The sequence below is a fragment of the Musca vetustissima genome, unplaced genomic scaffold (assembly GCF_032173495.1).
Source record: "Musca vetustissima isolate MV318-11 ecotype Yass unplaced genomic scaffold, APGP_CSIRO_Mvet_v1 utg17689, whole genome shotgun sequence".
Classification (NCBI taxonomy): domain Eukaryota; kingdom Metazoa; phylum Arthropoda; class Insecta; order Diptera; family Muscidae; genus Musca; species Musca vetustissima.
This window is the reverse complement of record NW_026882728.1, coordinates 267331-294827: the sequence shown is the minus strand read 5'-3', so window position 1 is coordinate 294827 and position 27497 is coordinate 267331. Positions and strand designations below refer to the sequence as shown.

At 37.6% G+C, this 27497-nt stretch overlaps 2 protein-coding genes across 2 annotated transcripts; both read left to right on the top strand.

The window, feature by feature from the left end:
* The first annotated feature begins 16052 nt into the window (after positions 1-16052).
* LOC133329407 (larval cuticle protein 65Ab1-like) lies at positions 16053-27105 on the top strand. Its single transcript, XM_061537880.1, has 4 exons — positions 16053-16060; positions 24221-24230; positions 26715-26833; positions 26893-27105. Exons 2-4 carry the CDS (start codon positions 24222-24224, stop codon positions 27101-27103), a joined length of 339 nt encoding a protein of 112 aa, XP_061393864.1. The 5' UTR covers positions 16053-16060; position 24221; the 3' UTR covers positions 27104-27105.
* LOC133329406 (larval cuticle protein 1-like) lies at positions 24240-24627 on the top strand (the record flags this gene model as incomplete). The annotated part of the gene is made up of 2 exons (XM_061537879.1): positions 24240-24349; positions 24417-24627. Coding segments are annotated over 2 exons (321 nt in total), but the record flags the coding sequence as incomplete, so codon positions are not given.
* Positions 27106-27497: the final 392 nt, after the last annotated feature.

The window sequence follows — 27497 nt, the reverse complement described above, 5'->3', positions numbered from 1 at the left end:
GATCGACTCAAAAAAAAAACAACAAAGTAAGTTTTCGGTCCACTTCATCCCAATTCTATTATTTGATCATCACCGAAAATTATAAGCTCTTGACCATACCTGGATCGTCATGGAAAATTTCAAAGCGATCTGAGCTATATTTCGGCATTCTAGTGTGGTAATGGGTTACTAAATAATATCTCAGTACGTAATCACCTGTAAATATTTAAGTGTAACTCCCACATCTGAGTACATACGACCATATAAATGGTATCAATTAAAATGTCAACCACTCCTCTTGGGTATGCTATCAACTTCTCGGGTCTTCGTTCTTCAGGGGTAAATATATACACTATAGAATACAAATTTTGTAATTTTTCACACAAAAGTCAGGGTCCATTTGACCCGCTAAATATTGACCGATCTTTATCAAAACATGCATGCTTATTCTCTGACCCGATCCCCTTCTCCATGCAAAAATTCGCGGTGTTTGGGCCATAATTGCGGCCTCTGTAGCGACCAGAAAAAGCGACAAAAATAAAGTATTTGGTCCATTTCATCCCCTAAATATTAACCGATCTTTTCCAAAACAATAGGGGTCTTCATTGGCGAGAAACATTTAGTTTTTGCCTCGGCGAAACATTTAGTTTTTGCCTCGGCAAAAAAAACTGACGTTAAACTTAAGTTTTATCGATGAATTCGCTTACTGGCCGACCTTATATAGGTCTTGGACGACACATGTTATAGAAAATTCTAAGAAAAAATAAAATTTTTCGTAATGCTATGTGCTTTTCTATTTTTGACTGTGTATACAGTCCAAATTATTTATATCGCTTTGTCTTTGAATAATACGAAATGCACCCTTAGAATTATTATTAATTTTTTTAAGTAAATAGAGAATAATTTAAAATGATTTTTCGTCGATATTGCTTTTTATTATCTTGATATTGGATTTTTATTTTCCAGAAATTATGTACTGTACCTCCCGAATGCAAGGATGTAGTGACGTTTGTTCATTTGTTCTGTGCACATGAAATCATTCCATAATCTCGGAAAAATTCGGGCTCAAAGTTTTAAGGTAATACAATTGACAATTTTGTATACCCTCAAACTTATGTCTAATTAGGATATATACACTTTGCTCATCGAAATATTGGTTTAAGACCCTATATTTCTTTGCAACGTAACCGTTTCAGACAATTTGGAGTCGATTTAAAAATATCCGTAAGTCTGCCTTGCTGGTGCGAGCACATGATAACTTCCGAAAAATATAAACGCAAAATTTATTTTGAAATAAAAAATATTATATGAAAAACTAAATTTACCTAATTTTTGGCTTGGTCAAAACTAAAGCAACTTTTTGATTTTTATAAATAAGCAAATTTTGCTAGAAATCGACAGATGGGACTTGTGTAAACTATTGCGGAATCTGAAGCGATTTGGGCTAAATAAGTAGGCTGAGCCAAATTAAATTTCATTCGGATTATAAATGCAATCTGTACTTTGTTTACAATTTAACATGGACAGACGAACGGACATGCATAAATCTAATCGGTCCACTCATTCTGGTAACTCCCGCCTTGGAAGAAAATTGTTCCAACTTGTGTCTGTAATTTGCTATTTCAGAAGGAGAAAAAAATCTCCTTGCAAAAATTTTCCAAGATATAGCCGCCCATATTTTTAATCTCGTGGTGAAGGGTAAACCACTTCAGCTCAGTTGATCTTAATCACTATATCCAACATACATACAGGAACTATATCCAAATCTTAACCGATTTCAACAAAAATTAATACAAGGGTGAATGATTGCGATACCATTGACTTTAATTCGGAGGAACATACATATTATATATGAGAGTGATATATGTAAATCTGAATCGATGTCTACACACACACATCGTTGGTGTCCTATCAGTATATCGTATAGCTACATATAAATCTGAACCAATTTTCTCCAATTCCAATAGAATCCGTTCTTCAAAAAATTAATACACAGTGCATACAAACGGTGGATGGACACAAATAAATCGACTCAGAAGGTAATTTAATACTAGGTGAGATGAAAAAACTGCAACCAACTTCAGACTGGTGTCATTTTTAAGCCACAAGAGTACAAAAGCATTTTGGTGAGAATTTTCCAGAAAAAATGTTATTCACCATGGAATTCAAGCGTCATTGTGTGGTTTCTTTATATTTGACTGGAAAACCACAATTGGCTATCGTTAGAGCACTCCAGCATTTAAATGTGAATAACTCTTCTTTTGTGTCTCGTACTATCGCTCGTTACCGTGATACAGGTAGAGCAGCCCGACATCAGCAGAAATGGTTCGAAAAGTAAAGCAGCGCGTCGCAATGGCCGAAAAATGGCTCGTGAGCTGAACACGTCGCAATATTCCATTCAGAAAATATTGAAAAATGAGCTTGGGGTACAGCCCTTGAAATTCAAAGTAGTGCAAAAAGTTGCACCGCAGCAGAAAGCCAGTATGAAAAGTAGTGAAGTCGGACTGAGCCGACTATATGATACCCTTCACCACTTTGGATATATTCAACATATGTATCCTAACAGACGTCGTCGGAATACAAATTTCAGTACATTAAATAGGGCTAAAATATATATGGGAGCTATAACTAAATCTGAACCGATTTTCACGATACTTACAACACTTCACTCTTGACCTAATTCATTACCCTATGCCAAATTTCGTGCAAATCGATAGATATATAAAGACTTTGGTCCACCATTTACCTTAAATCGAACGAAAATATACAGTGGCTCCATCGAATAATCGGACAAGTGGTTGTCAGATATAATAACGCTTTACATTTCAAAAAAATTGTCTAAATGTGTAGTTTTTTCGCTTTTATTTACACATTACTTACTTATATTTCTGAACAATACAAAAAACAACAACTTTCCTAGTGATAACAGTAAATTTCGCCAGAAAAACAAAATTAATTCAATTTATTGTGTTCAACGCAAAATCGGACAAAGCAAAGTATCAATGGTAAAAAATGCAAAAAATCGAGAAACTAATATTTAGTTGCATATTCTTTGTTGTCCAGAACGGCCTGTAAACGCTTCGGTATTGATTTGACCAAATTCTGACATACCTCCGGCTCTATGGAGTTCCACGATTCCAGTAAAGCCTCCTTAAGCTGTACTAAGGAGTTAAATTTTTTTTCATACACTCTCCTAGCTAATTCTTCCCAAAGATGCTCAATTACGTTAAGGTCTGGGCTCTGTGCAGGTGTTTGTATATGTTTGGGGCAGTTATGGATCAACCAAAGCTTTGCTACACCTGATGTGTGCTTGGTATCGTTGTCTTGATAAAAGGCAAAGTTGTTCGCGATACCCAATTTGTCTGCACTTTGCTTTACATTTTGTTTTAAAATGTTGAGGTAGACAAATTTGTCCATTTTACCATCAATAAAATGCAAATTACCTACTCCCGCACTCGACATGCAGCCCCAAACCATAACGGAACCTCCTCCGTGCTTAACAGTGGCTTTTGTATTCTCATGATTATAGTCAGCATTTGGCTTACGCCACACATACATCTTCCCATCTGATCCGTGCAAATTAAATTTGCTTTCGTCAGTAAACAGAACCTTAATATAATGAAAACTATCAATAGAAATTTATTTTAAGATGATCTATCATCAAATTACCTGCTTCCAATAATCGTCTGGTTTTAGTAAAAACTCCTTGGCATATTTTATACTACAGTTTTTATTTTTAAGGCTAATAAATGGCTTTTTTCTTGCAACTCTCCCATAATAATTATATTTATGCAATGTATTGCGAATAGTATTTAGGCACACATCTTTTCCAGTGCGAGTTTTTAAATTTATTTTAAGTTCTTTTGCGGTTTAAAATGAATATTGTTTTATTTCTTTTAATATCGAACGCTCTTCTCGCTCATTTAATATCTTCCCTTGACCTTCTCTGCTTTTATTGGTCAATCGGAACTCATCACGGAACCTCTTTATAATGTCGTGGACAGTAGATTTACTCATTCCTACCAATTCGGCAATTTCTCTTACTGTTTTATCTTCATAACTCAATTTATCTATTAATTGCCTGATTTCCACACTGGATTGTTTCCCTTTTGGAGCCATTTACATTTATTTTTATTTAGTATTACCACTTTCTTGGTCTAAATGCAATTTACGAATGAATATGACAAACAAAATACCGATTTGAAGTTAATATTTGCATAATAACGGGACTTTAAACATTGATACTTTGCTTTGTCCGATTTTGCGTTGAACACAATAAATTGAGTTAATTTTGTTTTTCTGACGAAATTTACTGTTATCACTAGGAAAGTTGTTGTTTTTTGTATTGTTCAGAAATATAAGTAAGTAATGTGTAAATAAAAGCGAAAAAATTACACATTTAGACATTTTTTTTTGAAATGTATAGCGTTATTATATCTGACAACCACTTGTCCGATTATTCGATGGAGCCACTGTATATGGGAGCTATATCTAAATCTAAACCGATTTTCTCGAAACTTAGCACACATCATTCTAGGCTTTATTCAGTACGCTGTGCCAAATGTCGTGCAAATCGAAAGATATTTAGGGACTTTGGAGCAACATTTACCTTAAATCGGACGAAACTATATATGGGACCTATATCTAAATCAGGACAGATTTTCACGAAACATGGCAGACATCATTCTGGGCTCAATTCAGTGCATTATGCCAAATTTCGTGCAAATCGAAAGATATATAGGGACATTGGGGCACCATTTACATGAAATCGGACGAAACTATATATGGAACTATGGAAAACGTGTACATGCAATGATCGCGTGTACAGTCAATGATATACTTTACAATTATTTGTTGTATTCTCGCATAAAATACTTTCAATATAATGTCAATCCAATTTTTTTTTTTTTTTTTTTGTTGAAAATTTTCAATAATTGACAAAGCCTACGCTTCTCGCCCAAAATATCTCAAAATAACAACTATGACGTGGTGCAATCAAAATAGCTCGATGCTATAGTCGTGGAAATGCAGATTTGCTTCATAATATTTGTTTGCAAATTTTTCGCGGTTTTCGATATTTTCTCATCTTTTAAACCTTCCCTGGACCTCCACGAACATTTCAAGACTAAGATAAGATAAATCCGTTCAGCCTTTCTCGAGTTTTAGCAAACAATGTTTGGTCGTCCCCGTTTTTATACCCTACACAACTATGTTGTCAGGGTATTATAGCTTTGTGCAGCCCCAAAAGTTTGTAACGCCGCGAAATATTGGTGCTAGACCCACCTTTAAGTATACCGATCGTCATATCTCGACTAGCTGAGTCGATCTAGACATGTGTGTCCGTCCGTCCGTCCGTCCGTCCGTCCGTCTGTCCATTATAATTTGTAAACACGATACAGGCCACAGTTATGGACCAATCTTCACGAAATTTTGCATGTATGATGGGTTCTGGCCAATGAAGACCCCTATTGTTTTTGGGAAAGATCGGTTAATATTTAGGGGATGAAATGGACCAAATACTAAATTTTTGTCGGTTTTTCTGGTCGCTCCAGAGGCCGCAATAATGGCTCGAACATCTTGACATTTTGCATGGAGAAGGGGATCAGGCCAAAGAATAAGCATGCATGTTTTGATAAAGATCGGTCAATATTTAGCGGGTCAAATGGACCCTGACTTTTGTGTGAAAAATGACAAAATGTGTATTCTATGGCATATATATTTACCCCTGAAGGACATATACCCGAGAAGTTGATATTATATCCAAGAGGAGTGGTTGACCTTTAAATTAAGACCAAATATATTGTTGTATGTGCTCGGATGAGAGAGTTACACCCAAATATTTACAGGTATCTCCGTATTTGTATATTATTTAGTAACCCATTATCACTCTGGAGAGCTGAACTATAGCGCTGATCGCTTTGAAATGTTCCATGAGGTTCCAGTTATGGTCAAGGACAACGCCTATAATTTTCGGTGATGACCAGATAATAATTTTGGAATGAATTGGACCGAAAACTTAATTTTTTGTGTTATTTTCGAGTCGATATATAGACCACAAATGAAAGCCGAACATCACAACACAACCCACGGTGAAGGGAATCTGGACAATAGCTGTTCTGAATACTCGTAATATTCGGAAAAGTGTGAGGAAGAGGTGCTGTTTACCTCTAATCGGGCAAGAGGGTGCAAATATCACGAAATATTGCCCGGGCTCGGAATAAACATCCGAAAAAAATTTGAGTTCCGTGGTAGTTGTGTAGGGTATCGTATGGTCGGCCCCGTCCGACTATACTGCTCCGCTCACTGGTTATTTTTATTATTATTGATTGACAAAAAAAAATAATTTTAATTCAATATTTTCGTTTCATGCCTGCTTGTTTTATAAAAAAAGGATTTTTCAAAACCAATATTTTGCAATTTTTTTACAGCTAAACCTTCCGGTTAACAATGTGAATACAACACTGGTTCTCTAGTCTCTAGCAGGGATGGTCCGTGTGACGAATTTTTAGGTTTTCGACTGTCAAAAAGGTGTAAACGTCGAAAACGTCATATACCTGTATAAAATGTAATAAACGTAGTAAACGTCATTTATATCAATATTATCAGCACATACAGTTATTTTCAAGAATGTATATTATTTTTACATATATCTGACTATTCCTTACTAGAACTCATAAAAATTTCTAAATTTTTTTGAGAAGAAAATTTTGAAATTTTATATTAATTTGAGTAAAGCATGCGTAATTTCCAAATTGATTAATGGAAATAGCTATTTTGTCGAAAACCTAATGGATTTAGGTAGGTTTCCGACGTTTCTGACGTATGTATAATACGTCGGAAATGTATGTCATTTACGTCACTGTTTCTGACAGGCCATCTCTGGTCTCTAGTTTCTCGCACATCATTTCATTTTTATATATATAAGAGATTTAGGTTGAAAAATTTGCCTAAAAGCTTAAAAAAACAAATATTGAGGGATGGTGTACCTAAAAACGACCGATATATTCCATTTCCAATATCAAATCTCATAGAAGTAGTACCAACGTATGTGTAAAATTCTAAAGCTATGTCTTCAAAGTTTTGGCAACACTGTATGGCAGCTATAATACAGGGCGTAATCATCTGATTTACTTACGCCAGTCCCTTTCCATCGCATTTTCTGTAAGGTAATAATATCGTCTTTGTACTTCTTGGGTACATCCACCAAAGCGAAAACTGCGCCTGTTCTATACAACGTGCGCACAGATTCACAGATCGTGATCCTTTATACGTTTGCGGGGGTCGTCAACATTGGGGGGTTTGGTTTTCTTTTTCTTTGTTTTGATAGTAGGAGGGGTTTTCCGAGTGTGAGCGGCACATATCAACTCACTATTTCAATGGCTGTTGAATGCAGCTACCCAAGGTGACACCGCGGGGAGGTCAGTGTCCACAATTATGTTCAAAGTCAGAGACACATTTTCTAACCTGAATGTCTGTAAGACTGCTGGCAATATTTTGAATGTCCATATAGTGGTGAAGGGTATACAAAGTTCGGCCCCACCCAACTGACTTATATTTTTACTTGTTTAAATTATATTTTAAATTTTCATCCCTGAGGTTCCAGTTGCCGTAGGTGTGGTTTGTGCAAAATCTAATCTGAAGCAAAAAATATATCGATCATTTTTTTAATAATCTTCATTCGGAACATCTGAATTTAACAGTGCATGTGATCCTAGATTTATTAGAGACCGTATTCCACTGCGTACCCTGAGAACAAATATTTAGTTACCTCATTGTCATCAATTGCAACACTTCCAGCAATGTCGGAGGGAACTTCGCACGACAACAAAGAAGTTCACTTGCATTTGGATTCTTTGGTTTTATTCTTCTTTTCCATGCTCCATGATGTTTCGTATGTTCTGCACTAGGAATTTGTTTTCTTGGCTAAGTTGCTTTTCGATGTTGATTTCAAATTCATTTGAGGGGGGTTTTGGGAAAGACGAAATACAAACAGTAGAACGTGCTGTGTCATGCCATCTATTTTGGAGGATTGTATTTCTGTTTAATGTTTAGTTTCTGTTTCCACTAGTCAGTCAGTTCGAATTCCTCAACGATGCTAGACGATGATGTTGTTGCTGTTGTTGTTTGGTGTACTTTGGTCTCCCAAACACATGCTGCCCCATGGCAGTGCTACAACAACCACGAGCAACAAATGGTGGGTGTGCATTTGAAAAAGAACAAAACACACAAAATTCTCTATGTAGAGAGAATATCCCACACAACCTGGTCAGGATTAAAGTGGGATTAATATTAAGAAACCATATTTGTTGCTCTTGCATTTTTAAAATATAAAGAACTGGGGGGCGAGGGATGGAGGAATCTGTTCATCAGCATCCAACACTAGGATCACGAAATGTATTCTCTGGTTTCTATCATTGTCATCGCCATCCTCATAGCTGCTGATGTTTAAAAATTTTTTGAAATGATTTATAAATCATTTGACATTAATGTCACGTTCCAATGTCCAATTTCAATTGGCATTTCCTATATCTCAAATAGCTGCAGTACACAAACAGGCACACACACACACTCGCACACAGAGAACACAAATCAAATGTGAGTGTAGGGATGATTGGATACATGAATGTACTCGTATGTAGATTGGCTGTTGTATGAAATGTATCTGAATGGCAGAGATTAGTAAGTCAACGTAGGGTAATCCTACAGGTAATCCCAGTACAAACTGAGAAATAGATCATATGTTGGGAACACTCATTAAATTTTTGAAAAATACATATTTAGAAAAAGTTAGATGTTAAAATAAAAAAATAGGAGGGAAACTTCTACAAGACTTCTGCAAATAGAACAACATCTAATATATATAAGGAAGTTGTCATATAGCCTAATCTTCGGACTTAATCTAGGTTTGATAAAATGACTACGATGTGCAAAGTTGGGATCAAATCTTATCTTGATATAGGATTTCCAATATTTCAAAATTTTCGCATTTTGTGATGGTGGTACCAGAAGTATTGGAACGATGGGTTCCATCTTCAGACTTGATCTAGGTTAGGTAAGCATATTACGATGTGCATCATTTAAATGAAATTTTATATTTCAATTCGCTTCATACGATATTTGCCAATTTTAACTTAGTGGGGGAGATACTAGAAGGAATTTACCGATATGTTCCATATTCGGACATGATCTAGGTTTGTTTAAAGCATTAAAAATTGCAATGTTTAGATTATATCGGGCATTCAATTTGCTTGATATTGGATTAACAAAATTTGAAAATATTGTCCCTTTGTGAGCCTGGTACCAGAAGGGGAGGAGCAATGGGTCTCTATCTTCGCTATGCCAAATTTCGAAAATATATATGGGAGCTATATCTAAATCTGAACCGATTTTAACGAAACTTAGCACACATTCTGGACCTAATTCAGTACCCTATGCCAAATTTCGTGCAAATCGAAAGATATATACGGACTTTGGTGCCCCGTTTACCTTAATTCGGACGAAAATATATATGGGAGCTAAATCTAAATCTGAATCGATTTTAATGAAACTTAGCACACATCATTCTGGACCTAATTCAGTAAACTATGCCAAATTTCGTGCAAATCGAAAGATATATAGGGACTTTGGTGCCCCGTTTACCTTATATCGGACGAAAATATATATGGGAGCTATATCTAAATCTGAACCGATTTTCACGAATCTTAGCACATTATATACAGGTTTAGTTAAAAAGGTTTCCTTTGAATCAAAATGTTGACAATTATGTACAGGTAATGCCCGAATGAGTGGACCGATATTCCTCATCTTCGAACTTGAATACCATTTGAAAGAAATATTTCGATGTACACAGTGTCAAATCCGACATTCCAGTCGCCTAATATGGGATTTTTAAATATTGAATATGTTTAACATTTGTGGAAGATGGGTCCCATTTTCGGAATTCATTTAGACTTGGTAAATAGAAGAGGTTCGCATGGTATTATAAAAAAATATTTAAAGCTCAATTTAAAAAATTTTATGAGCGAAGACCGATATTCTCCATCCTTCACCATAATTTATGTTTGAAAGAAATTCCTAAGAAATACAACGATGAGCAAAATTTCGATGAAATCAGTTGCTCCCTTCGAGAGTTATCGTGTGTAACAGCCAGCCATGATTTCCTTAGAAAGAGGAAAAATATTGGAAATTAGGAGGTACCGTTATAAGGAGGCTGCCCGAAAAAGTGGACCTATATTTATAATTTTTTATGGAGACATTTAATACCCAATAAGAACCCAATACACCAAATTTCAGCGAATTCGGTAGAAAAACGCGCTCAAGAACCCCAAAATACCGAAAATTGGGAGATACCGTTATATGGGAGCTATGCCTAGAGGCGGACCGATATATATTCCATCTTCGAACTTGACTTAAAATACTTTAAACTTGAAAATCCAGACACTCAGCTTGGGCTAGGATCTTCAACATACCGACAATTAAAAAGGGCTTGTGTGGACCTTAATATGTGGGCTATGTCATTGTAAATTGTTTGCTAGTAGGTACTTTATCTTCTGAGAAATATACAGTCACATAGGATGGAAAACTGGGCTTGAACTTCAGCGTATCGAAAATTAAGAGGATTTTGTATGAGATCTACATCGAAACATAGCTAAAATCGGGAAAAAATGCAAAGATGTTTTTTTTACCCTTTACGAATTGATATGCATTACAACCACTTCGGCCGAAAAACTTTCAAAATACCGAAAATGGAGAGAGAGACATTTATTTGTGGACTATGTGGAAACGTGGATCCATTTCGAAAATTTTATGCAAAGATATTCTCCAAGAATTCAGGATAGATCTTTATATGGGGGTTATGGGTAATATCCACCTACGTTGAAAATCGCCTGTAACGCTACTATCTGAGCATACGGAACAATCTGTCATGTTGTCACTTGGGGATGTTTCGGATTTGACTTAGAAAATTCCTGTGAAGCCTACCACTTGGTCCGACTTTTGTCTTTCCCCTTGTGATATTTCCTTCTTTGCAGCTACCGACGCGAACGGATGTTAATATAATTTTTAAAATCCATGTTTCAGACATTCAGAATATTTGTAAAAAATGTGTATAAAAGATATTTCTTTGATAAAATATAATACCTATGCACCACCTACCTATTAATAGTCAAACCAATTTCGTGTTATATTTAAGTTTTAAAATGTGAATCGTGTCTTGGCTAAATATGTGAGTCGTGTCTTAACTATATAACATAACAAATTAAACTGTTAGAACCTTTATTATAACAGTTAACTGCACCGTTTATTGTTGTACCATGTATGTCTAGATGGAGCCACTGTACAGTTATAGACTTTCGATACACTTCGTCTACCCATGAGTTTTCCCACTCTAAAGAATGAATTCCTAACTCTGGGGTGTAATGTAACCTCCTGCCTATATGCGCTCTGCAGTAGTCGGGATACTATTTTAGAAGGGAACCAAGTCATGTCGCCATTAAATCAATGACATATGGATTTTAATTTTTTTAAACTACCTCCTTCAACTTGTAATGACTCTCTTGTGACAGTTTCTGAATAGTTTAATGTGAGTACCTGCCATTTGACCTACCTCACAGTGACTGAACCACAGGTGGAATAATGCTCATCAGCGCACCAGCAACGTAGTGTTGTACAAATTGGAGAGCGGCACACTCTTCCTTGATGAGGGTCGAAGCTACAACCACCGCGATGGTTCCAGGGGGCCATACCAACTGTCAGGCTGGAAAGGCGACAGATCCATGGTCAGCTTACAACCGCTGTACGAAAAACCTCCGATCAGGTTCCAGACCGAAGGGGGCCACTACGAACGTTGCGTCACGAATAAATTCGTACGTCAACCTCCCCTTGGTCACTGTTCGTCCACCTAGTCCTCCACCTATCAACAACACACTCCCGAAGGATAGTTCTGTACCGCCTAGTATCCCCATCCACCAGATAGAAGACTTGAGCCTATCATCCTCATCCAACTTCTAGTCACGCTTAAACTTATACATGATAGCCCTACATCTTACATCAAGATCAGGCGGCGCGGAAACGGTGCGACACACTGACAAACATGCTAACATGCAACCGTCTTCTCGGTTGCCACCTCCACTCCAATTCGATCACTCCAGGCCTGCACAACCTGCATAGCTTGCACACCATGATTTACAAGTTCAAGGTGACTTTCCCCTTGAATCATGATGAGAAAGTCATCCGCAAATTCCCAAACCTTGAAGGAGGCAGCTAGCTCCCGCAACAGAGAATGCATCATTATGTTCCATATACATGTACCACAAATGGAGCACTGTGGAACCAGGCTGCCCATCCCTCCATACCTAAGCTCCCATGAAACAAGCCTTCCTATCTCGGAATAATCTCCCTACACCCGACCTCTGACAACCTTGTGAGCACGCTATCCCATAAAAGGAAGTTAAATGCGCCTTTGAAATCCACAAATATGCCAGGGACATATTTGGAATTTGACCAGCTCAGGCTATCTTGCACATGCGTCCACAGTACCTCTACCCTGGGTAAAACCGAACTGATACAAGGACGTGCCTTCGCTGTAACATTCCCTAAGCCACTCTTGTGACAAGAGAAGACATCTCAGCAGTCTTTGAGGGATATAGAAATTTACGCCGAAGTCAGGAAATCATTTCAGCTAATATATGTATGGGACGACACTTCCCTGACGGAAGAGGAAATAATCAGATTATCAACCTCCAGTCAGCAGGGATCCTCTTATATTTCAAATAGAGATGCCAATGACGAAGAAGAAATGATAATGTGGAGAATGGAATCACGACTGGGATACATCTCCCATAAACTTCAGATACTGAAATTTGCTATTTCTTCTAGCCTTGAAGCTTCCAGAGGAACGAATATAGCCCTCATCTTGAGACATGTATCTATTCAATGCAATGTATACCACACTCCTAACGAGATATACCCCTGGAAAACCTTTCCAATGCGTTGAATACAGTCGACTCCGCTTTACTGAAATGGAAAAAATCTGGATGTTTGTTTCAGTTATCCGATGTTTTCACCTAAACGGAGTTCAGTTAACTGAAAATAATTTCAGTTATCCGAACTTCTCATAAGCGAAAAAATTTTCAGTTTTAGGAATTTCAATAATTCATATTATATATCGAATTTGTAGGTCTCGGATTTTTATTATGAACTGTCTTTTTCATGTGTAAGGTTGACTTTGCAAATGGTTTTAAAAGTTTGGCCGAACGAACTTAACGTTCTTCGACGTCAAAATTATATATACTTGACATAAATTATTGCAGATCTGTTAGGGTATGCTTTGAAGATGTGTATTCCTCAATACAAATATTCTGTTATTATACTTCATTCTCACGATTCACAGTAACACGGAGTGATTTGATATGAAATTGCAATATTTGACTCCAAAAGCTATTTCAGTTAGGCGAAGTTTCACTTATGCGGTGTAAATTGTGAGCGATTAACCAAAAATGTAATGGTGCAGGAAATCAATTTAACTTATCCGATTTTTTCACGGAACTTAAATACCTTAAACTGCAATAAAAAATATCGAACAAACAACTTATCAGCAATTACAAATACATTGCCCATTGTGATTCATAATTATTTGTAAACCGAATTATTCTAATTACGCCACCCACTGTAATCTTCAATGATGATTCCACATCACAAATCAATTTCCAACAACAACAACACAAAACAAATAATAAACACAACACAATTCAATTATTGAGCAGCAACAAGGTCTCCATGTTATGAAGCACATGGGGATTGATTGTTTTGTATTTCATTTGTTGCCTCGATGTCTGTCCAGTCCAGTCCACCGCATTGCATTACACACAATTTCTTACAATCTCTCTCTTTCTCGTCTCTTTGCAATTATTTTAGCTGGTGTTAAATTTTATTCTTCTTATCAACGCGTGCTGGCACAGAAAAACAATAATGTTCTACAAATGACCGGTGTTACAGTGGGCACTCTACATGCCTTAAAGCTCATCGACGGCTTATTACCAGTGTTACCGCTGGCAATTTTAAAAAAGTTGCACAAAAAGTCGTTCCCTTGAAAAAAGGTTGCACAGAAAAATAAATTTGTCAATAAAACTGGTCCGAGAATATGTTAGATACCCTTGGAACTCAAAAACGACGTAGAAAAATCTAAATTAGAAGAAAAGAAGAAAGAAGAAAAGTCGCACAGAGCTTAAAAAGATTCAAACACAGTTACATGACATCAAAAAGGTTGCAAATTGCTACTTTAGTCGCACAACTGTAACCCTGCTTATTACGTATGCCAACATCGGCTTGATTGTTATGGTCAAATGAAATTCCAATCAATTATAGATTTGATTTTTCCTACTTAGTGGCGGTTTGGTGTGGCGCACACATGTTTTACATGCTAATTTATTGCAACTATAAATAACTAATATTAAAATAGTAAGAGGAATACAACAGGGAGAAATGGCGTTAGCATGGATTGGGCGGGAGGTAAAATGTGTATTCCACAATCAAAAGTTCCATACATGAAGGTCGCTATTGTTTTGAAACTGCGAGATTAAAACTGAATAAAAAGTCCGGAGTCCATTACACATGGTTCGTTCAATTTTTTATTGACCATCTCTGTAGCAATTTTCAAAAAGTGTACCGTTTGTGAAGAAGATGCCAGAAGAATTAGGCCATTATTACCCATAATCGAACTAGATGCTTTGGATCAATATTTTCGGTGTGTAATGTTTGGATATAAAGTAGTTTTAATTTTGCTGCCTTATACATAGCTGCACTTTTGATTTAGATACCCAAAATACACTTCTTTGGTACTTTTTCTCAGGTTCCCTCTCAAATGTTTCGTTTAAGCGCGCAATTAAGATAACATCTCAGAAAAGTTGTACTTTTTTCCTCTCATTACTTAGAATTCTTGCATTTAGCTGCACAGGGAATATACAGCTAGTACCGCTGTGTATTTTTCTATTTTCTTTAACCTGGTTCTGCCTCTAACTCCAAGTTCAGGAAGACTGCGACCTGTATTGGTTGAGTCCAGGGAGAAGATGGGGTTAGGTGAGTGGGTTTGGTTGGGCAGTTGAATAGATGTAGCGTGTCATGCCGGGCAGATATTGTCGACCACTCCATCAATTCGTGCCCAATATAAATTAAGGCGGCTACACCATCCAGATCTTAGTTGTGCCAAGATCACTCTGGTTTGTCGAGGTATCTGCTGCTCTTCAGCAGCTATCATAGGCGGATGGTCTCCGAGGATGGTATTCACACGATATTCTTGAACTGCTTCCTCAACTGCATCCGTGTGAATACGATTCAATCCGATTCAAGGCTCCCTTTTGTACCTTTGGACCTCTCTCTCCAGATCATGGAGATCCTTCCTGACATGCCTAGGTGTGGGTGCCTATCCATTAGGTAACAGTTTGGATGGCTACTCCTATAACACCCAAGCAGATATTGCATCGACAACATCTTGTTGTGTTGACGCACAGGAAGGATATTCGTCTCCTCATGCAAGTGGTCTATTGCAGTCATGAGGAGACACCCTGTTGCAGTCCTCAGGGTGGCATTCAGGCAGGATTGAAGACGTTTCAAACTTGGCTGGAGGGTTGTACTGTCGACGTCCTCGAACAGCTTGGTGTGACTGACGGTATCAAATGCCACTGTTCTGGTTGTGTCCTTCTGCGATGTGCGTGGAAATGGCGTGCAAAGCTGTTGTTGTGCTATGCTGCTTCCGGAACCCATGTTGATGATCAGCAACTGAGTAGCATTCACGAATGCTAGGGAGTAGTAAAGCCTCAAGTGTATTGGCTACTGTCGACAAAAGTGAGATCGGCCTGTATGGCTCACCTCTGCTGGCCATCCTTGCCCGGCTTCAGTAGCGGGACCACCCTGCCCATTCCCAGGCATCGTGAACTACTAGGTTAGCTAACGACAAGTTGAGGACTTTCGTAAGATATTCTACTCCTGGCTCATCAAGCTGATTCAACATCACCTTGGAGATTCCATCTGGACCAAGCGCCATGGATGCTTTCGCGTTCCTAATGACACTTGCAACATCATCCAACGTGGTGGTTCCTCCTCCACTTGAAGAGAGATACGGCGCAATACTCTTCTCTTCGCCCGGTCACTCTCGGGGTGCTCTATAAACTGCCGGTTGAAATAACACTCAATCCACTACTTATGTTGCAACACTTCAGATGTTCCAGCCACTTTTTCCGCTTATGATCGCCGACTAACCTGTTCACCTCCAACGTCAGTTCGACGAAGTTCATCACGCTCAGTCGCTAGTCCCGCTGCCTCTGCTGGGAAGTTTGGTCTTAGTTCGGGTATACGACCCGCAGGTATATAGCGAGCGGCTGCAGCAGTGATGATGTCCCGGAAATTCCTTTCTGCCACCCGAGCATCAGAAGGGTTGGGCAGTTCTCTGAAGCGGCGATTGATGAAATTTCTGAACTCTTGCCAATACGGCGTTCAGAAGTTATGAAGTTGGGTGGTCTGTTGATGGATATGATAGTAGGAAATTGGTCTGGCCCCAATGATATGACGGGTTGCCAAGCCACGTCATTCGCCAGACCCGGAGACACGATGGAGATATCCGGTGAGCTTTGGCAGTCTCCCCTTATCCTTGTGGGTATGTCCTCATTCACCGTGTAAAACGTTGAGCTATCAATTTGCTCGGTCAGCGCAATGCCCCTCTGGTCATTACCTAGGACGGAATGCCATAACTCATGATGTGCATTGAAATCCCCTAGCACCAGACGGTTATTGCCTTCAACAGATGACTAATGTCAGGCAAATAACGCGGGGCACAGCTATTTAACGGCGGAATCTAAACTTTAAGCACCTCTACCTCGACGGTATCACACTTGATCGCTACACCCATATATTCCATGTATGGGTCACTAGAGTCTAGCTCAAACGAGGTAGGTCTATACTGGACAGAATGTTGCAATAGGAATGCTAAGACTGCAGGTGTTGTTCAGCTTCGTTTCCTGCATCGCAGCGACCATAATACTCCTTCGACTCATAAAATCCACTATCTCATTGATTTTCCCTCGAAGTCCATCGCAGTTGAATTGGAGAAAAGATACGTTATCGGGAGTTGCGACAGCAATGTACGGTGTTAGTGGCTGCGGCGCAGGTTGCTGCTGCGGAGATTGCGGGGGAGTCACGTAATCCGAAGAAGACGACGATGCCGTGTATCACTGTGATGAAGACGACTCGCTGGGGACTGCATTGGCGCGGCATGAAGCAACGTAGTTCCTTTCGTTGTACTCCTGTATCCGGCTAAAGCCGGAACAACTCCTGAAATGGATGATGTTGTGACAAACTGAGCAGTACCATGGTTCGGGGTTTGTCTTAATCCCGGCACGGACCAAAAGAATCAGAAGCAAACATTCCGGGTAATGAAGCTCCCAAATTGAAAAAATACTCGAACATGTACTTGCTGGTTTGACAGCCCTTGGTCGGAAGTTGATTCCTCCGAGTCAATCCGGTGCATAGAACCGGCCGTCGTGCGATTGTTCTCGTGGTAGTTTCCTTTGATTAGGGATTGACTTTATTTTCTCTGTGTCAGATGACTTTAAATTTATTCAATCTTCTAGAGATCTATTCCTCTTCAACGCTTGTCAAGGAATGCATGTCAAGTCGAGCTTGTCCTTATAGTTATTCGTCTGCTGTGCGCCAGTCAGTTTTCGTTCAGTTAAATATTTCAATTTAGTCGTAACATTGACAATATACTTGCTCACTTCATCCATCATCTTGTCTGCCTCTTCGCTACATCGATACTCCAAGTAGGTTTGGTCGAAATTGGATTGCTCTGCCCCGGTAGTTATTAAACTCTTCTCTTCTTGCCTCTTGACAGCTCTCTTCTTCGTTGCGGTGGTACTCTCGACTATAGACACCAAGATACCCACATATGTACGATATATTTTCTCACGATCGAAAGATGATGTCGAAGTGTAACTCATTATAACGATATTATTTATTCCATATTAGGACTTCAGAAAGTAATTTTTATTTTGTTTATTTTATACGCTAATCAGCCTCTTGAAACGCATACTAAATAATAAGCTATTTCAAGTTCAAACCCAATAATAATAATAATAACAATAATAATGAAAAAAGCCAATGCCTTTTTAAATTGTAACAAAACACGGCGATAACACCCTGCAAATAGGGCTTTCATTATATTTTTACACTGAAATTTGCTGAAATATTTTTAAACCCCAAAAAGGAGGAAAGGCATGTAGAAAATAGTTTAGTTTTCAAATAAATCGTGACAAAAACTAAATTTTATTTGTGAATAATGAAAAATGTGACCGACCGCATGTGCTAGACGAAATGATCGGTAGGTTGGTCGATTGGGTGGTTGGACGGATGGATGGTACGTAAGCATTGACACATGAACGTAAGATTTTGGTTTCATTCTTTTGTTTGGTCTCGACATCGGTGTTGTTTTTGTAGTTGTTGTTGATGGTTGGGTATATTGAGGGTGTTGACGCTTGACGCATTCTTTTCTGCAGCTGCCGCTGCAGTTAATGAGTCATTTGTTTTTATTTCGTCAAAAGCCAAATTCAATGTAATGGATATGAGTTTAAAATTTAAAGGGTTATCATGTGGGGTATTAAGAAATTTGCCACCTATGAGAACCCAAAATACCAAATTACAGCCAATACGGTTGAAAAGCTGGGTCGAACCCCCAAAATGCAGCAATTAGGGAGTGAACAAAAAGTAAACCAATATTCGTAATTTTTGGTAAGGAGATTGGCTATCCTATGAAAACCCAAAATACCAAATTACTGTCAAATTCTGCTGGAAAACGCGTCTAAATGACCGAAATATGGAAGGCATCTTCCTTATACCCGAAGTTATAACTTTTTACTGCGAATATTAGCTACCCAATAAGAATCTAACAAAAAAAATGACAGGAAAGTTATTGAACGAATAGACTGAGAATCTGTATATTTGGTACGCGGATCTACCCTGCTGTGAAAATGTATGATAAAAACATCATGATAACTATTGAATGTATCATAGCTATAATAGATCTCCTAGATGTAGAAAAGAAGGGCTTCTAGCAAAATAAGTCATTATTAATGCCTCAAAGCGATAGACTGCCTGCTAGAATACCTCTGTAGAATATGTCGTGACCAAAGATAGCTTATAGAAGCAACAAATTAAGAAATTGTTCTAGCAATAAAATGTATCCGAGAAAAGCAGGTCTCGGAGAGGTATTCTAGCAATAAAACACTTCTACAAGGTTCCCCACCAATTGCAAGTTACCGTAGCAAATATAATGTCCCCAGCGGAGAGGGTTCCTAGAATGTCTTCCCGAAGGTCTCCTAAAAGGTCCTTTACATTGAATCGGATTTGGTTAACCCAGGGGGTTTAAATTTTCAATTCCTTTAAATAAATCCTCATAAAGTAGGTTAACCCGGTAAAAAGTTGTAATGTAAATGCCGTATAAGAAAATAAGGCCTCTGGAGGTTCCCCTGGAAATCGAAGACTTATCTATGGCCTCCTAGCAATAAATTGAGATCTACCAATAATCTTCCTTTCTTGTTTAAGGGCAAAATTAAATGTATCCTATAAATAGAAAAGAGATAATTGAAAAACTCCCCTAGCAATAGAATGTACCCAGTAAAGTAGATATTTCTGAAACAAGACCTCTGTACATTTCCCTAGAAATCCACCGTCGCTGCTTTGCTTCCTTGCAATAAAATTTTCCTTTATAAGGAAACCTTGCAATTGAAAGCTTCTGGAAGCACTCTTAGTAAATAGAATGTATCCTAACAAAGAAAACCCCTGGAGGGTGTTTTAGAAAATGAAAATAAGACCATTGGAATGTGTCCATAAAATTGACAACCACAGAATGGCCTCCTTGTAATAATTTGGCCTCTAGAAGGTATCCTACCAATTGAAAAACTTTCGAATTTCTCCTAACGAAATTCCTCTAGGCAATAAACCGGCATTAGGAAGGTTTTTCATCAATAGGACAATATAAAATCCTTAGAAGGGCCACAGAATCAATAAAATGGGCTCGAGAAGCTATCCATCAATTAAAAGTCCCTGGAAGTTATCCAGTAATACAGTGTCTATTAATATAGGAGGTTTCTAAAATGTCTCCTTGGAAAAGAAAACGTCCGGAAGAGTCTCCTTGTAATAGTTAATGACTATTAGTATAGGGACCCTAAATGGTCTCCGAACAATAGAGATTCGCGCCAATAAAAATCATCAAAAAGAGCAAAAGAAGGTCACTTAAAGATCTTCTAGAAATCGAAAGCTTTAAAATAAGAAAGTTTTTTCTAACGAAGAATTTCCCTAGGATACCACTATAAGTTCCACTTTAAATAGGTGTCCCCAAAAAGTATAAGAACAATAAAAAAGTCTATACAAGGTATCGTAAATGAATGGTATCTTAACAATAGAAGCCAGGAAGAATAAGTAAGTGTATAGAAGACGGGAGATCAAGAAGGAGACCAAGAGGCGTCCTTTGTAATTTCTTCCACCACCACTCTCGTTGCATCCGAAAAAATTTCAGCATGAACCCGAAATAAATCGACAACCGAAAATCTACTGTATGTGTACGAAATTTGTTGGTGGCAATAGCACTTCGAAACAAAAGGTGTCTCAAGAGTTGGTATTGGAAAAAAACTTCGTCTAAAATCTTTGATAAAGATTTCCAGGCTCGTCGGTCTGGCGTACAGGTCTTTCAAACGCTCTCTTCCACTTGATCTTTCTATCTAATTCATGGCCTTCTGCGTGAGCCATCAATAGTCTCGCTTTTATATGCCTTTTGTGCTGGTGCATCCTCATCTATTCTTACAAAATGACGTAGCCAACGTAGTCGCTGCAGCTCGATACTTCTGACAAATCCGATGTCAGAGAATATATGGGTGTGAGTTTGGTCAGGTGGGAGGTGGCCTTGTTTCTAAACTGCTTACTTAGACTATAGTAGCAAAGTTCGCAAATTCCGCAATTGCTCCGAGCCTACTGGACGTCTTCCGTGTTGATACCATCAGCTTGGTCTTCTCGCCATTTACTGCCAGACCCACTTTGGCAGACTCCTCCTCTATCTGTTCAAAGGTGTCTGTTACCGCTCGCAATGTTCGACCCATTATATCGAAGTCATCAGCGTAGACAAGTAACATGCGTTGTTTGGAGTACAGAATGCCATTTCTGTTCAACTTTGCGTCTCGTATGACCTTTTCTAGCTGGATGTTAAAAAATCACACGACAAACTGTCACCTTGTCTGAATACTCGTTCTGTATTAAAGGTTTGCGATAGGTCCTTTCCGACTTTAACTGCTGGCCTTGTGCCAGTTAAAGTTATCCTGCATATCTTTATTAATTTTACAGGAATTCCGAACGCAGACCTGACTTTAACACCTCTGAACGAATAGGGCTGTCGAATGCGGCTTTAAAGTTTTCTGTGAGTCTTTACCAGGATTTGGTACAAAGTGAAAATTTGGTCTCTAGTAGGTATCAAGAGAAAAAATCCAACAGTGGACTTCTGGATGGTATTCCAAAGACCTATATAATGAGTATTAAAAACAGAGGAAGTCAAGAAACTTCTGGTATGTATCAGCACTACCTCTATGAACTATTTATCCTCCGCATTCAGTTTGAAAGCCTTTTGAGAAGACTATAGAAGGACATAATTATTAGGAGAGAAGGCTATAGAACTCCTATCGATGGTATGTATCTGGCATACCTCTAAGAGATATGCCAGATATCTTCAGAAGTCTTCTTGTATGTGTTCTACAAAATAGATGAGAACATCAAATTTGAGAATGGTAAGCTAAACTGAGACTTCTCAATGACTTCGTTTTATTCCCGCAAATAAAACTTGCGTGACTAAATTTTTTTCTCGCCAGAAGTTGCAGTTGAAGCGGAGTTGTTTAAATCAGAGCGAAAATTCTTTTCGGATTAACAAAATCCTTCGCTTAAGACATCCTCATCCCCCATTTTCAATAGGGTTAGTCCTTGGGCCAAACAAGTGAGCTGTGCCAAATTTCATCCAATAGGGATCATAAATGCGACCTGTACTTTGTTTACAATTTAACACCAACAGACGGACAGACGGACGGACGGGCATGCATAAATCGACTCAGAAAGTGATTCTATGCATATTCTCAAAAGGAACCATGGGTCTATCTCGATTATTTTTGCATGTTACAAACATATGCACAAAGACATAATACCCTGTACCACAGTGTGGTGAAGGGTATAAAAATGCTGATCAATGTTTTTTTATAAAAAAAAAAATACTGAGACCCCCAAGGTCAAACCTTTTTTCTGTAGAAAAAAATTATGAGAACATCATGATGATGCCTTTTTCTATAAAAAGCAAGTCTAAAGTCTATCGAAAAAAAAAATTAAAAACTCAGATAGATACTTTTTCTATAGAAAAAAATCAGGTCCAAATTTTAGTCAAGTCGAAATTTTTCTATAGAGGTCGAAGTTTGTCTTCTATAGAACAAAAATATGAGACCCTCAGGTCGAAGTTTGTCTTCTATAGAACAAAAATATGAGACCCTCAGGTCGATACTTTTTTCTATACAAAATCCTAAAAACCTCGCATCGATATTGGTTCTATAGAAAAAATCAGAGAACCCTGGGCGATTTTTCCATTTTTAAATTCTGTGGCCCTCAGTTCTACATTTTTTCTATAGAAACAATTCTGATACCCTCAGATTGATATTTTTTAAGGAAAAAGTCTGAAACCCTCAGGTTAATATTCTGAGACCGTCAGGTTGATATTTTTTCTGAAGAAAAAAATCTAATCTAGTGTGCGAGGCTATAAACCGTTAGGCCCTGAGTTCAAATCCCAGAGGAGGGATAAAAATCTTTCAATGTGGTTTTTGAATATTTCTAAAAATGTCACAATTATGACCTGAACATCACGAAAGTTTACACGGAGAAGGACATTTTACCATGGAGCGGGTCAAATGGACCCAGAGTTTTTAGCGACAATTTTTTTTACAATATACTCAGAGAGTCGTCGACATTAAAATGAATCTCACAAATTTTCTACGGGGAAGACAATCTGACAAAATGAAATCATATGACGTAAATTTTGACTGCGCGAAATATTGCTTAAACTGTGGAATATAGTTCCACAAAAAGTTAGAGTTCAGCGGCATTTGTGTAGAGTATCATAAGGTCTGTCCCCTCTCCGACTATACTGTGATTTCTGTATAGTCGGAGAGGGTGCAGACCATATGATATATAATGATATCTACACATATTTCTGATTGAGAATAAGATTCCCCTCCGAATATTTCGCGACATTAGAAAATAAGTGAAATTTTTTAAATTATGAAATTATTTTTACGAATTTGGGTTTAATACGATCGTAATTGTGAATGGAGACCATAACACTATTATTAAACCTAGATATAGTCTGATGATGACTTATATCGATCGGCTCCAAATCCTAAGTGTATAATCCTTTCCCTATAGACATTGATCTGTCTATCGATATAAGTTTTCGAAAACCAAAATATTCGTGGACCAGTACAGGAATACCGAGGCTTTTTCTTATTAAGTTCCTAAGTTCAAAAAAATACCAAAAATGCTAACCACACCGACACCGACAAAAATAAGGAATGCCGACAATATCCCATCTGCGTTGGTTATTTTATATTCCGTCCGATTCTATTGAATTCACATATTTTCTCAATATTATTTGGCATTTTATTTATTTACTTTTTATTTACACATGTATCAACTTTGTGGCGCCATATGTGTACATATGTAACGTGTAAATAACATTTGACAAATTTGTTTCAAAGTCTAGACAACATTTAGATATGCGAAATTCGGTAGCTATAAATGTCAAGCAAAGAGAATCGCAATTTGTTTTTCATCGAAATTCGGAATGTGTTCCATTGATCAATTACTTGGCGAATTAGTCGTCTGTCTGTTAATCTCCAATTTTACAGATCAATTAAAGCCATTCGATTGTTGGAGTCTAATGAACTTCTCCGGGTTGTTATGAACAAGTTTTACAATAACCTATTGTAAATATTCGGAATGTCAAATATTTTCTACTTAACAAATAAATGGCAAATGACAGGCATAGCAGCAGGAGTCGGTGTGGATATATGCATTTTACCTATTTGATTTGTATAAAAGGGCACTAGGAATTAACATCGATATTCACACAGTTTACAACGTTTGAACAATCACCACAACAACAAAAAACACCAACAGCAACAATGAAATATCTTATTGCATTTGTGGCTCTATTCGCTATTGCCTTGGCAGCTCCTGCTCCCGATCATGACGAACATGCTGAGATTCTAAAATTGGATGCTGAATATAAGGAAGATAGTTATGCCTTTGTGTAAGTTTTAATTCTACTGAATCAATTGTAAAATTTATAAAAAAAAAAAATTTTGAAATTATTTCAGAGCTGAGACCAGTGATGGCTTTTCACGCCACGAAGAAGGCAAACTAAAGGATTTCCCTGGCAATGAACATGACCACGAACCTCACAAGGCCATTGTTGTCCGTGGCACCTATTCCTATAAGGATCCCCATGATGGCAAAGTTTACACTGTAAACTATGTAGCTGATGAAAAGGGTTTCCAACCTGTTGGCGAGCACATTCCAATATTCTAAAATCGAATGTAATTTCAAAATAAATGTGTTCAGCTCTTTAAGGAGTCAATAAAACTTTCCGTATATAACGAGAACAATTTTTGTTTTGACAACTGAAATATTGTACTGTGCCCCTGAGGCGTCTTTTTCTATTGAAAAAAACAGGCAAAAGGAAACGAGATAGACACATGGTTCCTTTTGAGAGTATGCATAGAATCACTTTTTAAATCGATTTATGCATGTCCGTCCGTCTGTCCATGTTAAATTTTAAACAAAGTACATGTAGCATTTATGATCCAAATTGGATGAAATTTGGCATAGGTCACTTATTTGGCCCATATATATTTTCGACCGATTTAATATATATGGTGTACCGAAGTCCCTATATATCTTTCGATTTGCACGAAATTTGGCACAGCGTAATGAATTAGGTCTAGAATGATGTGTGTTAAGTTTCGTGAAAATCGGTGATTTGGATATAGCTCCCATATATATTTTCGTCCGATTTATGGTAAATGGTGTACCAAAGTCCCTATATATCTTTCGATTTGCACGAAATTTGGCAAAGCGTAATGAATTAGGATATAGCTCCCATATATATTTTCGTCCGATTTATGGTAAATGGTGTACCAAAGTCTCTATATATACTTCGATTTACACGAAATTTGGCATAGCGTACTGAATTAAGTCTAGAACGATGTGCGTCAAGTTTCCTGAAAATCGGTTCAGATTTCGATATAGCTCCCATATATATTTTCGTCCGATTTTATGTAAATGGTGTACACAAGTCCTTATATATCTTTCGATTTGCACGAAATTTGGCAAAGCATAATAAATTAGGTCTAGAATGATGTGTGTTAAGTTTCCTGAAAATCGGTCCAGATTTAGATATAACTCCCATATATATTTTCGTCCGACTTAATGTATATGGTGTACCGAAGTCCTTATATATCTTTCGATTTGCACGAAATTTGGCATAGCGTAATAAATTAGATCTAGAATGATGCGTGTTAAGTTTCCTGAAAATCGGTCCAGATTTAGATATAGCTCTATATATATATATACATATATATTCGTCCGATTTAATGTAAATGGTGTACCAAAGTCCCTTAATACCTTTCGATTTGCACGATATTTGGCACAGCGTAATGAATTAGGTCTATAATGATGTGTGTTAAGTTTCGTGAAAATCGGTTCAGATTTAGATATAGCTTCTATATCTGACCAAACGAAAAATTTAGTATCGGTTGCAGAATGACATGTTTATGGATCCAATTTCATTTTACTGGTCCTTTTAAAATGCGACGTCTGTTAGGATTCATCTGTTGAATATACCTAGTGGTGAAGAGAATCATATAGTCGGCCCGTCCGACTTTAATACTTTCCTTACTGTTTTTTTCTATAGAAAAAAAATTCCTCAGGCCCCTGAGGGATGTTTTTTCTATAGAAAAAAATTCTCAGGCCCCTGAGGTATGTTTTTTCTATAGAAAAGAATTCCTCAGGCCCCTGAGGTGTCTTTTTTCTATAGAAAAAAATTCCTCAGGCCCCTGAGGTGTCTTTTTTCTTTAGAAAAAAATTCCCCAGGTCCCTGAGGTGCCTTTTTTCTATAGGAAAAAATTCCTTAGGGCCTCCGAGGTGTCTTTTTTCTATAGAAAAACACATTTACAAAAGTCTTGAAAAGAGGTAATATTTCTCTTCCATTTTTAGATTACCCCCCAACGCAAGCTTTCAAACGCCGATATTTGGACAATTGCGCTTACAAAGTGCACAGAAGTGTATCCCGATCAAATTAAAAATTTCAAACGATAAATAAGCAAATTGAGCTAATTAAAATTGTGTTTTGAATTCGAACATCTGAAATTGGTGAAAATTAACAAGCAAATTGATTTTGCCAAATTATTGTTAAATTAAACAGGTTTCCAATAAAGAAAAAACAAAAAAATGAACACCCAAACCTGGTTTTAGCCTATATACCTACGCAGATTATAACAATTGCAATGCATTTCTCACACCCCCAAAATTCAAATTGTATAAAATGCCTGCATGAAATTGCAGCAATATTCATAAAGTATTTTACTTTCGAACAAATATCATCAACAATGAAATACCTAATTGTCCTGGCTGCATTATGTGCCCTGGCCTTGGCCGCCCCAACATCCGATCACGAGCATCATGCTGAAATTGTTAAATTGGATTCTAGTGTTGATCATGATGGCTATCATTTTGAGTAAGTTTTAATTGGCACAAACAAATCCAACATTAACGTTGTGTATAAATTGATTACAGAGCTGAGACCAGTGACGGCACCTCCTTCCAAGAAGAAGGTAAACTTAAGGACTTCCCCGGCAATGAACATGAGCATGAAGACCATAAAGCCATTGTTGTCCACGGCAGTTATTCGTGGAAGGATGAGCATGACGGCAAAGTTTACACCGTTGAATATGTTGCCGATGAGAAGGGTTTCCAACCCAAGGGTGAACATATCAAATTGAATTGATCTGATAAATAAAACCGGCAATCAAGCATAGTGCATTCAAAATGCAAAGAAATGGTATTTTAATACCCTACACCACACAGCTTGGTAGAGGGATGGATCTATATTTACTTTTGAGGACATGCATAAATTGATCCACATATTGATTGGTACTTGTTATTATAAGAATGGGATGTAATTTGGCATAGCTCATTTATAAGTCCTAAGGAAGAATTTAATTTAAATTGGTGAAAATCGGGTCAGAATTAGATATAGCTCCCGTGTGCTGTTTTGTCAGATCTTATATTCCTAAGTTTGTTCGATTTACACGAAATTTTGAACATCGTTTTAACCATTGTCGAAAATAACGTGGTTCAGCTTTAGATATATTTTTGCACGACATACCAAATTGAGTCTA